This window comes from Pogona vitticeps, chromosome 1, assembly GCF_051106095.1.
Source record: "Pogona vitticeps strain Pit_001003342236 chromosome 1, PviZW2.1, whole genome shotgun sequence".
Lineage (NCBI taxonomy): Eukaryota > Metazoa > Chordata > Lepidosauria > Squamata > Agamidae > Pogona > Pogona vitticeps.
Window position 1 is genome coordinate 60,823,773 of NC_135783.1, and position 14,005 is coordinate 60,837,777.

Below are 14,005 nucleotides of genomic sequence, written 5' to 3' on the forward strand. Positions count from 1 at the left end.
CTGTGTGGGCATTCGTGGGGGGCATGCGTATGGGGGCGTGGGTGTGTCCGTATGTTAGTGGGAGGGGGCGTGCATGGGAGGGGCTGTGTGTGTATCCGTGCATGTGGGGGAGGGGCAGGAGATTTATCTCTGTGGCCCAGTCCTCGCAAGGCCATGGACAGGGACTGGTCCGTGGACCAGGAGTTGGGGGGCTCTGATCTAGAGTGTTGGTGTCCATTAAATGGATGGGTTTGGTTCTGTATTACCTTATTTCATTAATTATTTGTTAGCACTTCTCAACGTACTCTCAGAGGGGCAATGCCAGCCAAATAACAGATTTTATGGGAGTAGGTTTCAAGCAGCCAGTAATAATCCTGCATGGTTTATTAAGAGCTACATCCACTTGTTTGACATATGCTTATTTATTCCATGCAGTGCTAGCATATTCTGTGGTGCAGTAGCACAGTGACAAAGATGTTCTTATTGTTTGTACCATGTTTCCAAAAATAAGACAAGGTCTTATATTAAATTTTGCTCCAAAATGTATTAGGGCTTATTTTCAGGGGATGTTTTATTGTTTTTTCGTGTGCAACAATCTACATTTATTCAAATGCAGTCATGTCATCTTCTTCTGGTTGTTGCACAGTGGCGGAGGGCAGAATTTCACTTAACTGGGGTTTAGAGGGGTAGGGCTTATATTATGAGCATCCTGAAAAATCATACTAGAGCTTATTTTCAGGTTAGGTCTTATTTTCAGGGAAACAGGGTAGGTGTGCACCCCATTTTAACCCACCCAGTTTCCTAAGTATTTTATTTCTGGAAGCAACTTTCTTCTTTGGCCTCTAGACAATGTTTTTTTTTTGTAGTTCAAGATTTGATTTTAGAGTGAAACTCAAATATTTTGCATTTCCAGCTAAGTTGGAGCATCCTCTCTTTTTCTCTGTTCTTTAAGTGGAAAGCACAGACCAGTGTTTTTTAAGGGTTTTGTCTCAACTTTTTATTTAAAAAAATTAATATAAGGAGAACATTTAATGCAAAAGTTAGTTGGTTCTCAGTGGGCTCAAAAGTTTCCTCCCAGAGTTCATTACTGACAGTGCTAATAATACATACGTGACCTTTGCGCTTCCCCAGTGTTGGACTGAGAGGCTTTTGATCTGGAAGTCTCACCTTCCAGTACTCTCTGGCTACATTTTGGATTGTCTCATCATAGGATTTTTGAAGTAAGAAATATTCAGAGACAATTTAGCATTGCTGCGTGCTGCATAGTACTAACAAGTATTCGCTTGAGTGTCACAGCTGGCGACCGTGAAACATTCTCTGGCAGTGTTACCTTCAGTTACTACTGTGCCCCATACCTGCCTTCGTGAGTTTTCCTGTCCCATCACCATTGGAAATATGAATTCTCTGTCTACTGGGACAACTTTTAATCTTGGTAGGGCAGATCCATCTTGGTCTGACTTTTGGAGAAAAAAACCTTTTAGACTGCATTTTATTTGGAACCACCTCAGGCAACTCAAAAGACTTTTTAGTCTTGACGAAGACGCTTTGTTGCGTTTATGAAAGTTTTAGGAGACCCAACAAGGAGCAGCGCTTCGCACAGAAAAGACCAGCGGCGTCCTAAGTATGACCAGCATCCTCCGGCAGGGGGCGGGCTCGCCTTCCGCGCAATCGATAAGACCGCATTGGTCCCCCTAGCATTCGAAAGGGAAGTAGATCGACCAATGAGAAGCCCCGCCATGTGCCGTCCACAATTGGCGGCGTCTCCTGGAGCCTGGTACCAGGCGCTCGCCGGGGCAGATTGGCTCCGGCCGTCCACGAGCACCGCCTGCCGGGCGCCTCCTCCCCGCCGGGCCCCGCCCCCTGCCAGCCTGCTCCACCCTCTTCGGCTCGCTCTCCCGCTGCCGCCTTCTGGATTATGTCATCTCGCGGCGGACCGCCTGGCAGGCGGGAGTCGTAGCGGCGGCGGCAGCAGCAGGAGCAGGAGCAGCAGCAGCAGCAGCCGCAGCCTCCGCCGTGGCCGCCTGCAAGTGTGGGGCGGAGAGCGCCATCGCGCCGGAGGAGAAGCAGCCTCGTCGAGCGCCCGGCGCCGCCGGTGGACCTAAAGCTGAGAGGAGGAGGAGGGAGCTGGGCGCCCCTTCTGCAAAGACTGCCACCGTCCATCTGGGGCGCGCCCCCGTCTCCTCGCCGCGCCCCCCACCGCGGCCCCCGGTGGCTCAGCCTCCGCGGCTCCCGTTGTGGTCCTCGGGGGTCTCCCGCGCCCGCGCCGGGGCCGGGGAGGCCGGGCGGATGCCGCCGCAACAAGAAGGAGAAAGCGGCTACATCAGCAAGCCGCTGCCGGGCGAGGTGCCGCCGGTGCCGCCGCGCCGGGTCCGCAGCAGCCGGGCAGCGGCGTTCGGGGCCGCTTTGGGCGGCCGCTGCCGGGCCGGCGGAGCTGGTGGGGGCGCGGGCGCCGACCCCCGGCGCAGCCTCAAGTGTGTGCTGGTGGGCGACGGCGCGGTGGGCAAGACCAGCCTGGTGGTGAGCTACACCACCAACGGCTACCCCACGGAGTATATCCCCACCGCCTTCGACAATTTTTCAGGTAAGGGATCGGGGGGGGGCGGCGGAAGGGGCTTCCCGCGAGGGAGAATTTCACGCGTGGCTAGATCTTAGGGACTCCGTGGAACTGAGCCTTGAGCGCTGCTCCTGGAAGGCGGAGAAGCGCCCCCCCTCCTCCTCTTACCCTCGAGCGCTGGTCCAGGATCGTTCCCGGGGGAGCCCCTCGCTTCAGAGCCCTTCCTCCCTCCCCCCCCGGCGCCTCTCCGGTGGTTGATTTCGATCTTCCAGCTCTGGAAGGGGCGGCGACCCGTCGGTTGGAAGTCCCGTACGGGGAACGGCCGGGCTTAAATCTCCCTTGGATCCGCAAGAGGGGAAGCTGACGGCGAGGGAAGGAAGGGGCTTGCCACCGAAGGGAAGGGGTGTGTGTGTGTGGGAGGTGGGCAGGTGGAAGGGCGCGTCAAAGATCCCAGTAGATCAAATTGACGTTTTTTGCTCTGAGCGGGAAATATGATACGGAAAGCAGTTCAGTCTTTGGCCCCCTTTTCGGGAGGAAGAAAAGGGATGCCAGGATCAGAGAAACCCGGGCTAATCTTTCCACCTCTCCTACCGGTCTCATGTCCCTTAGTGACTCCCTAACAATAGGACGGAAGGTCTTGCACGTTCCATAGTAGGCGCCTGTGTGTCCCACGTATAGCTGAGCCTAGAGAGCTGGCCACCCTGGGCTTATTCCGAGGACAGGGCGAAAAGCCTCTTGCAGGCATTCACGGGAACTTTGAAACAATAGAAGTGTGAAGCATAAGCTTTTGCATATTTTTTTGTGAAATAAAGTCCCAATGTGTTCAGGTAAGTGAGTGTAGGACTGCAGCTTTTTCCCTTTTCTTGTCTTCCTTCCTGGGTGATTTCCTAACATCCACCGCTTATTTTCATATTTCCCAACAGTTTCTGGTCATGAGGGCTAGAAACTTGGAGAGAAGAATAACTGAGATCTTCAAAATTCTTATTAGTGCTGGTGGAAACAGGGCACAGATTGTCTTGTCTCCTATGCACTTCTTTGGGGGCAGAGCATGCATAGCTTGTAGGGATTCAGTTTATCCCAGGAACAGAGGAACTGTGCTGAGTGTGCTGTGTGTCCATGGATAAAGCGGTTCTTCGTTTTCCCAGGACATCACACTTTCCTGTCGTCTTGCAAATCCTCTTGGTTGCCTCATAATCCTTATCCTTTTAGATGGGTTTAGAAGGGGGGAAAGTAAGTCTCTTCTCCAAGGCTGCTCCCCCTCCTCCCCTTTAGTTTAGATCTCTGCTGATTCCCACCTCATCCCCTCCATGTGGAACGATGGCCTTTTGCTCTAGTTTTCATTAAATATCCCTGTCACTTCCAGATTATTCAAGTAAAGTTGGTGAGCATGACGTGGGAAACTGCTGGATCCTCGTTCTGGTCATTTCTCTTTGGGACAGAAATTTCAGTGTCACTTCGCATTTTGTAGAAAAGATAGGCCTGTGGTGACAGTATATTTCTGCAATAACTGAAGGGCCTCCATCTGACTGAAAAGCAGAGATCTGGAAATGTTACTTTTTGGACTACCATTCCCATAATTCCCCAGCCATCTGGCTGGAGAATTCTGGAAGTTGTAGTACAAAAAGTAACATTTTCAAACTCTTCTAAAAACACATGATAAAATGGGCAACCCATCCATGGAATTGGGAGCCCCAGTCCAGTCTTGACTGTTTTGTGTTTGTACATGTAGCTGTCCTTCAAGCATTACTGAGTTAAGCTGCAGAGGAGATGCAAGGACTTGTTTGCTATAATGCGAAAGACTGAGACATTAAGCTTTGAGGGACAGGCAAGATCTTTAAGCCTCAGGCCACCTGAGGGTGGTCTATCCCTCCTATAAAGTAGCTTACACCAGTCTGATGTGCAATCCAATCCTGCAAGTATATTTCTATTGTGATTAATGAGAACTATTCCAAAGCAAGTAGGTGCTAGTTAGGGGACTTGGATATGTGGGGAGGGGGCAAGGTTATGAGAGAACGCTTGGCTTCATTTGTTTGGGGGCATCTTGTTGCTGTGTGTGAACAGCAAGTGGTTTGAATCTGAAGCTAAACATTGATGTTTTTACGTCCCTGGGGGCACAATTTTCCAGCACTCTTGAAAACGGATAAATCATACCTTTTGGACAGTAGCTGTTGTGGTCTTATCAGAGAACCAAACAAACCCAGAAAAGAAAAATTAAAACAAACCATGAAATTCACTGTTCACTAATGCAAAGGCCCTAACAATGCCCTGCTTGGCACACTGTGCTTGTAGGTGGTTATGTAGCAAGCTTTTTTTTCTGGAATGATAAATTCCCTAGTCAGAATTCAAAGGAGTGAGAAAAGGAGAAGCACTTCCCTGAGGGGAAACATGTAAATATTTGCATTGTCTTCCCTGTGATTTAAAGCAAGGGGAGGTTTCCAGGGTTGCCTTTGTGCCAGGGCTTTAAAAACAGAAACGTGACAAGAAAACTAATCTTTGAGTAAGTTAAGGTTAGAGTGTGGGGGGAAACCCAGCTTGGTTCTTAGGGTCAACTCTCTTTTTTGTGTGTGTGCCAGGAATGGTTCAGCGATCTTCTGCTTGTCAGTTGGAGTGTAAAAAATTTTTGGCCAGAGAAGTTGAGGGAGAGGCTGCTTTGAGTTCCATAGACTGTTAAATTGGAGATGCTTAAAAGGTAAATGAGAAACAGGGTGAGGAAGGACTTAACTTTTCATTAATGGGTAAAAGTTTCATTCGTTTTTCCCCCCTTCTTCTTTAATTTCAGCGGTTGTATCTGTAGATGGCCGACCGGTGAGGCTCCAGCTTTGTGACACAGCTGGCCAGGTCAGTAAAACTGTCTATTTTAAGCATGACCTTAATTTAAATGTTGTTGTCTTAAGTTGTATTCAGTGTTTTAATAGAAAATAATTTTGGGCCTTTTTGAAATAGTTAAGTCAGAACCAACTTATAGTGACCCTAATATGGATTTCAAAGCAAGTGAGATATTTAAGCATTGGTTTTCCCAGTCCCTAACCCCCATCCTTTTGAGCTTCCATGACAAAGTAAGGATTTGAACACAGGTCTCCCGAGTCCATTACTCTATTCACTGCATCACACTGGGTATGATTATAAACCAGATGGGTGGGGTATAAATCAATTAATTAATTAATTAATACAGTGCCCAGGCTGTTAAATCCTCGTTTAGCTTTCTGTAAAAAAGAGGATCAGTTTCCCCTTATCTCTGTTTCACTAATTTATAATTTTCAACAAGTTGTGTGTGATTTTGCTAGATTTCTCTCATATCTTAATTAGATCCAGAGAGTTTCATTGTTGATCCTGCTCACTGATGAAAATGGCCTAGTCTTCCTTTCCTGAGGCCATTTCCTACTGGTGATAAATACTCCATTTTGCAGCTTCTGCTTAACTGCATGGCACAGGAAAGAGCAGAGTGTAACTATACATTTGTCAGGGTGGTAATGGGAGAACCATCTACAATTTAATTTGATGTATGTCTTCTGTTCCTCCCCCCCCCTTCTTCTTTTATCTTGATTTGAGCAGAGAAAAGACCCTCTGCCCTGTGGTCTCTTAGGACTCTGTGATGCCAGTAGTCATCCAGCCATCCTTTTGCACCATAGACGGCTACTGTAGTTGCCACAAAATGTTACTAGCAGCTGTGGTGGCGGCAAGGTTGGGGTTGTCTGCTGAATTTTGGTGGTGAGACCATCTTCAGTAGATTCCAGGGAGAAGGCAGTCTTCAGCCATGCAAACTCATTCCTATTTCAGGCAAAAGAATATTGTCAGGTCTAGCATGGACTGTGAGTTTTGGCTGTTACGAGATCATACGAGCAAGCTCTTAGTTGGGCAAATAATTTTAACATCAGTTCTTGGAGAAAACACACAGCTGTGGCCTGGGTACAGCATGTTTGAATTCCACGTCGGCTTCCTCAGCCAAGTGGCAGCAGTCTTTGGCTTGCGCTTGCTTCCTGAGGGGCTTAAGTTTCTGAAAGAAGGGAGCTAATTAGGCCTGTTTTTGTGATAGTTGCCTCGTGAACCAGCATCTCTCTTTGCCAATGCACCAGAAAAGAAATTTATTCAAGTGGAAGAGGAATCTGTGGCAGTTTCTTAAATGCATATAGAAGAATTGCACGGTTTACCCCTTCAAAAACATCCCAAAACATCATCTCAGATCCTGCAGTACAAATGAACACATAAGCATTAGTTTGTCGACAGGGTGTTGGCACTGGAAGAGGCATGTTAGATTCTGTTTGCTCTTTGTGCTTGTCAGTTTAAGACTGAGAAACTGGCTGAATTCTCACTAAAATGCCACCACCGTTGAGGCAAATCCTATCTGTTAAGGAAGTCAGGGCTGCCATGTTTTTATCCTGGAGTTAATCTTTGCTTCCCTGGCAGCCAATGTTCTTGCTTTTAATTTGGTTGAGCATTATTTAGTTGAAGGCACCAACTGAAAACAAACAAACATGGAAGAATAGAAACAGTGCTTTGTAGAAAGAGTTACCAGAAAAGATAAGTAGCTTAGGGCAAGAGGTGGGGCAGAGGCAACACAAAAGGGAGTGAGGAGGAAAGATGCTCTTTATTCAGGTGGTCTGTAAAGCATTCTGAACCTTCCCGAGTTTCTCTTAGAAAAGGCAGGTGATGATTACATGGCATAACAAATATGAATCTAAAAACTATTTTATCATCCTACTGAAACTGTACTGCAGTGCTATCAGTATCTTAGGCGGCTAGATGATGGCCAGTATGTCAGAGTTTTTGGCCCTGCCTTGTCCATCAGAGAGCTGCATTTTACCCTTTGCAAATGTGTCACATTATAAGATTTATTTTTAAAATATTTTTGCCCCGCCGTTCTCCTTAAAAAGGATCCAAGGGGGCTGACATCATTAAAAGACAGTATTTAAAGATTAAAAATGAGTATAGAAATATTTAAAAGGATCAAACAAACACCATTCTAAGAAATGGTAAACAAAGGCAACACCAAAAACACATTCAAGGCAGTAAGGCACAACAATCAGTTTATAAACCCCACTCTGGCAGCCAGTCACTGAGGGGAAGTTCCCAAATGTTCTTGAACTAAAACACCCGGAAGCCTTCACCACTAGCTGTACTGGCCAGGATTTTTGGAGTTGTAGTCTAAGAACATCTGGGGGCCCTAGGTTGGGAAGCACTGATTTATAGGTTTCATTCAGTATGCTCTCATTAATGCAAACACTAAGTGAAATAAAAACCCACCATCCTTTCTGAAGATTTCCACCGCAGAAAAATGAAAGTTACCTTTTAGCAATCCCATTGCCTTGAGCTGCTCACATTTCTCCTTTGTGCTTGTTGCTTCTCTTCTACCTCCATGTGCTGCAATAGTTTACTATATCATCATTTCTGTGGGACAGATCTTCTAGGGCTGTGCCATACATATAGGAGGTGAATCAGATGATTGACAGATCATGTCTCCTGGTACGACTCCCTCTTTGCCTTTGGAAAGCTTGCCTCTTGAAATATGGTTTCCAGCCATTGTTTTCTTCCTGATTAGCTATTTGTTGGTGGGTTTGTAAAGAACAGCAACACAGGGTAGCATTTGTCTGTGTAGCCCCCTACTGCATTCTGCACTAGTGTAATCCCAGGTGATGTCCCATATGGTGTAGTTCCCCTCTGTAGGTCTGTTGTCTTTATGCTAAATAGCAATTTCGCTCATTTGTTGTGGTCAGGATGCTTTGGACTTTTTAAGTCCCATCACTCCCACACCAGCATTGTCCATGTTGGCTGGGAATAGCGTGAGTCCAGCATAGCAACTTGGACAGTGCTTTAAAAATAGCTGCAATCACCAGCTTGTTTAATTTACTTTTCTTTTTTTAAAAATCTGATACACTTTTTAGCATTGATGGCAAATGGGATTTCCTTAAAAACTGGATATTCTTAAGTGCAGAATTTTGAGGAATTAACAATAATTTCTCAGTAGGTGAGGGAGATAGACTTTTCTCTCCCCAGATTTGCACTGTAGAGCTTTGAACATCCTCTTCCAGCTGAACAAACTTGCCTCTGGATATTCACATTACTTTTCCTTTTTTTCATGCAGGATGAGTTTGACAAGCTTCGGCCACTTTGCTACACCAATGCAGACATCTTTTTGCTGTGCTTCAGTGTCATGAGTCCATCTTCCTTCCAGAATGTGAGTGAAAAGTGGGTCCCTGAAATCCGCTGCCACTGCCCCAAAGCACCGATTATCCTTGTCGGGACTCAGTCGGACCTCCGGGAGGACGTCAAAGTCCTCATTGAACTGGACAAATGCAAAGAGAAGCCGGTGGCGGAGGAGACGGCAAGGCTCTGTGCCGAGGAAATAAAAGCCGCCTCTTACATTGAGTGCTCCGCTCTGACTCAGAAAAACCTCAAAGAAGTCTTTGATGCAGCCATTGTTGCCGGCATCCAGTACTCGGATACCCAACAGCAGCCAAAGAAATCAAAAAGCAGGACTCCGGACAAAATGAAAAACCTTTCCAAATCCTGGTGGAAGAAGTACTGCTGTTTTGTATAGTAGTTGTTGCAAAGGCCTAGGGGGGAGAAAAGGCAGTCTGATACTAAGAGCAGTTTTGAAGCTATATTAGCTCAAAAATCTCTATATTCCAGAGTGTGTGGACTACATTCCAACATCATACATGCTGCTAAAGGCATCCGTTTTCAGTGGAGATGGGAGAGGTAGTGGCTTGCTTTTTGTCAGGCAGAGGGTTTTCACCACTAGCAATAGAGTTTCTTTTTTTGTCAAGGGTAGCTGGCCCAGCTCTTTGTGAAACTTAAAGCTGTACAGAGGCATAAAACTATGTGCAAAACCAGAACACTGGAGTTTTCTTACAAAAGCGACCTGGAGAATGGTAAAGGGCTATTGAAGGACGGATATCTGCAAAGTGACTTTAGAACATGTGTGCCTCTTATGACATTTTGCTTGGAAAAGTGCTTCCCATCTGCCTTTTCAATCTTGTGGTCTTCAGAAATTGTCCAGCGCATTCCAGAAACATTTATAACGTTGCTGCAGTAGCAAGATTCTGCACGTAAATCCTATGTATTTTATTTACAGTGAGATGCCTACTTCATGCACAGTGTAGGGATGTCTTAATACAGTGAGTTGCTTACATAACTGCATCTTCTTTGTAGACCCCCTGACTTAACAGATCTCTTACGTGGTATAATATGCATGTCTGGTTCCTTATAAAAGATATATTTTCAATAGTAATTGGCTGCTTTTCTATTTATAGAGACCCCATGACAGTTCATTTTAAAATCAGTTTAACAAAATGATGGGCATCCTTTATATATATATATATATATATACAGTGGTGCCTCGCATAGCGAGGTTAATCCGTTCCGGATTAACCCTCGCTATGTGAAAACATCGCTGAACGGATCAAGAAAACCCACGATGTTTAATGCGTTCCAAATGGGCCGAAAACTCACCGTTCAGCGATGTTTTCCTGTGGCCGGCAGCCATTTTCGCGCCCTCCCCTCGCTTACCGAGGGCGCGAAAACGCTGCACGCTGCCATTTCGGGGCTTCCGGCGGCCATTTTGGAGCTGCCGAACAGCTGATCCGTGGGTCGCAAAGCGAAGGTTGGTAAGCGAAACGCTTACCGACCTTCGCTATGCGAGTTTCGCCCATTGGGGCCATTGCTTTGCGATCGCAGTTGCGATCGAAAAAAAACCCTCGCTATGCGGATTCGTCATTCTACAGTGCGCTCGTTAAGCGAGGCACCACTGTATATATATAAAATACAGTAGTTGAAGTCAGCCTTTCCCCAGCCATCAGTCCCACCAGGCATAGCAAATATGAATGACTGTAGTTGTAGTCCAAAACATCTGCAGGGCATCAGGTTGGGTGAGGCTGATTTAATTCCATGTAATCATGTTTTCTGTGAAAGCCTTCCAGTTAATTGCATTATCTTTCCTCCCATAGCCCAATACTGCACAATTATGCATTCGAAATGGAGCCATTGTGCTACTTGTCAATGTAGGGAAAGGTGGAATGTGAAAACATGATTAGTCTTAAATACGAGGAAAGCCATCCACTGAAGTCAGTGGAGATTTCTTCTAAGTAAAAAGCGTACTGTACTGGAGTGTCTTAATTCCATGGTTATGAATGGGCGATGATTCATAACATGTGAAATCCTTTTCTGCCAGTTTTCATATAGTAGTTAAAATGTTTAAAAAGAGGTGAAGAAGGCAGGCTGCCAGTAGTCATAATGGCCGGGACAATATGGTTGGTGTAGGTTTCATACGGTCTTCCATGCTGTGTTGAACAAAATGGACACTGGTTGACTTGCAGTACTTTTTTTGCTGGCTTGAATCCCTTCTCAGATCATTCAAAGAATAAAAATTGAATTTTGGCTAAATTGTCTCCCCTTGTAGTAGATAAACTGAGGTGGATCTGAAATGCAGAAAATTATCTACTCACATATTTCTCCATGTTAATTCCTGTTCTATATCAAGTAATGCAAAACTGAATTATGCTTAACGCAGGTAGGCCTAAATGGGACTGAAACCTGAACCTTGATCTTTGCAATCTGGGAATTTTAAGTTTTGTGTTTTTTTTTTAAGTCTGATTTTCCTGTTCTTAATTTTAATGTTGCTTTCCCATTTTATTCCATGGTTCTTTTGCATTGGTGCGCTTGGTACAGCCATAATGAGAAGCCATTGTTTTTTTTGCTGGGTGAACAGGCTATGGAAAGTGTTGGCCTCGTGGATTCCCTCTGTTCTCCTCATCTTTCTGTGTGCTAAGCAAATATCACAAATGTCTTTTAGATTTTATACCAAGCATGGGCAAGTTTGGCAGGTCCAGAAGCCAGTTTTCTATTCCTGAGATTCTCTGGCAGCCCCACAAAAACTTGGAAAAGTGAAAGTAGGGGTACACAAATGAAACCAGAAGTTACTCGAAGTTTCTTCAAAACTAGCCACAGTTTCCTGTTGCATCTGAACTTGGGGACTTTCACTTTTAAATCCTGGCTAGAGAGACTAAGCAAGGATCAAACCACAGTGGCTTCTTATCACTTGCTATCTTTTTTTTTGGAATTATAATTGTCTTAGATTACACAAATTGTAGATGGTTCAAAAACTACGGTTCATTACCTCATCCATGCAGGGAAAGGGGAAGCACCATAAGTTCAAGATTGATCATGGCTCTTGCATGTAGAACAGGAGTTGGGGATGCATTGGTGAGTTCAGGGGTTGACGTGATGCCCTCCAAGTACTATATACAGACTGCTCAAAAAGGCCAAAAACAAAACCCCCACTAAACTGAAACACGTCATGAGGAATGGGTATTTGGTGATGTTAAATGGTATAGTAAGGATCCTGTGGCCTCTTGGAAAAGTGAATCACCGCTCCCAGAGGGTTCCAGGAGGTGACATTCATCTTTTATGGCTAGACAAAAGGAGGCTGTCAATGTAAAAATCAGCCTTTGGGGGGGCCTCACGTGGTCCCGTGGATGCAATTTTGGTACTCTGATATTGAAATAGAAAAGAATGAGTTGAGAGTGTGGGCGCCGTCTTCAAATGTGTTGCTGGCACTTATTTTTTTGTTCTAGCCCAGATGGAATGTCTTCTCAATTTTTAATGTTTGATAGTAACTTTAAATTGCCCCACCCCTCTCCTGCCTGACTAAAGTGGTAACATAACTTTTTTTATCTTTAGGCATATAGTAAACATATCGGCAAATACTGCTGTTGCTAGTCCCAGCTAGATTAGTCCTGCTGAATCAATTGCTGAATGATAAAGCAGCATTTTATGTGAATCTCATTAAGTCAATGGCCTTACTCTAGCAATGGAGTACTGGCTGCAGTTCACAGATAAATGTAAATAATAAAAAAAGAATAATCCACAATGCACACGGTTCTTTCAGATGGAATTGGAGAGAGACAAGTCTGTTTATCTCCAGTCTTGCCTAGAGCTTATACTTTATGTTAAGGTCTTCCATCTTTATAAATGTGACTTTAAAGCCTCATATAAATGATAAAAAAATGGTGGGGGGAGGGCCCTCAAGAGAGTGACAGGGAAAAGTCAGGGATAAAAAAGGAAAAGCTCAAATTCTAAAATAGTGCTTATTTTGTTGACATTTCTTCCTAAAATCTGCACTTCCTACCATGTGTTAAAAGAGTATTATCATGCTTCTGCGTCAAGTTTAATATCATTAATGACATTTTGATCGAGGTACATAAAATGAATCAAAACCAACTGGTCTTTGACCGTAATAAAGGATTCATTCATTCATTAGGAAAAATATCTATATTTAGATTAGGCCCTTGGGTGCATAGATGGGAACGCATATCCAGACGTTTTACCATTGGCAACAATCATAGATAATCTGATAGTAAAAGGTTTTTTAAAAGTTCATACTACTACATTCCCCAAACCTGCGACCAAATCAAGTGTATTCATCTAATGATCTCATAAGGAGAACCACTATTGTATAGGCTGGAGTGCCAGACTGGGACCAGGAAATCTGGGTTCTAGTTCCATGAAGCCATGAGCTCACTATGGTGACTTGGAGTCTCTTAACCTGGCCTATCCTGCAGAAGCCTGGTGAGGACAAAGTAGGCGGAGGAGAGTTGTGTACATTGCCTTGAACTCATTGAAAGACAGGTATAAACAAGAGAGTAAATAAAAAATAAAGCAGGCAAAATAGAAATTGGGGGAGATGGTTGGACAGTGTCCTCAAAGGAACCAACATGAATTTGACACAACTCCAGGAGACAGTGGAAGATAGGAGGGCCTGGCGTGCTCTGGTCCATGGGGTCATGAAGAGTCAGAAACGACTAAACAACAACAAGGACTACATTTCCCAGAATTCCCAGCCAACATGGCCAGTAGCTGTACTGGAGGATTCTGGGAGATACAAAAATAGTGATAAAATTGTTGATAAAATTCACTACACTGTTCCCCACAAGAGAGCTGAGTAAATTAATATTGATATATTTTTTTGAATGTGTGGGACTCGAGTGTTACAAGCAGTATCTGCTGAAACCTTTAAATTGTAGTGGAAACCATTACTGGATTCAAACGAGCCTTGATCAATAAAAATAAGTTGGCTCAGGCAGTGCCACAGCCTGGAAAATCATTTCCTCATTTGCACAGCAATTGTATGTACATTAACTTGGTTACATTTGGTCAACAATAAATGCATTATGGCTATGAGTTAACATCTGTTTTTCTGAATCCTACATCCAGTACTTTTATATTATCTCTATGTGTATGGATACTACTATGAATATAAAGTCCAATATCCCTCCCCATGCCTCTTTGCTGTGCCTCTGTAACACGGGAATGAAATATGGTCTTTTTAAAGAAGATAATCAGAAGTTGAAAACATGCATAATTGTAAAGAATCTTTCCAGATCTTGCTTTTATTTGAAATGCAGGGGCACAAAGTGCAGGACTCAGAACCATGTATTCCATAAATAAGAAGCCAGTTTCATAAGGTCTGGAAACCAC

The 14,005-nt window shown here is 44.6% G+C and overlaps 1 protein-coding gene across 1 annotated transcript; it reads left to right on the forward strand.

Annotated features, from left to right (window-relative positions):
• The first annotated feature begins 1,804 nt into the window (after positions 1–1,804).
• On the forward strand, positions 1,805–13,708 carry RHOU (ras homolog family member U). Its single transcript, XM_072993609.2, has 3 exons — positions 1,805–2,560; positions 5,313–5,371; positions 8,613–13,708. Exons 1-3 carry the CDS (start codon positions 2,266–2,268, stop codon positions 9,066–9,068), a joined length of 810 nt encoding a protein of 269 aa, XP_072849710.1. The 5' UTR covers positions 1,805–2,265; the 3' UTR covers positions 9,069–13,708.
• Positions 13,709–14,005: the final 297 nt, after the last annotated feature.

Bases quoted from the DNA above. Each gene is read 5' to 3' on its own strand.
- RHOU (XM_072993609.2), top strand. From the start codon at position 2,266: ATGCCGCCGCAACAAGAAGGAGAAAGCGGCTACATCAGCAAGCCGCTG. The intron at 2,561-5,312 runs GTAAGGGATCGG...CTTTAATTTCAG, and splicing joins CGCCTTCGACAATTTTTCAG to CGGTTGTATCTGTAGATGGC. The intron at 5,372-8,612 runs GTCAGTAAAACT...TTTTTCATGCAG, and splicing joins TTTGTGACACAGCTGGCCAG to GATGAGTTTGACAAGCTTCG.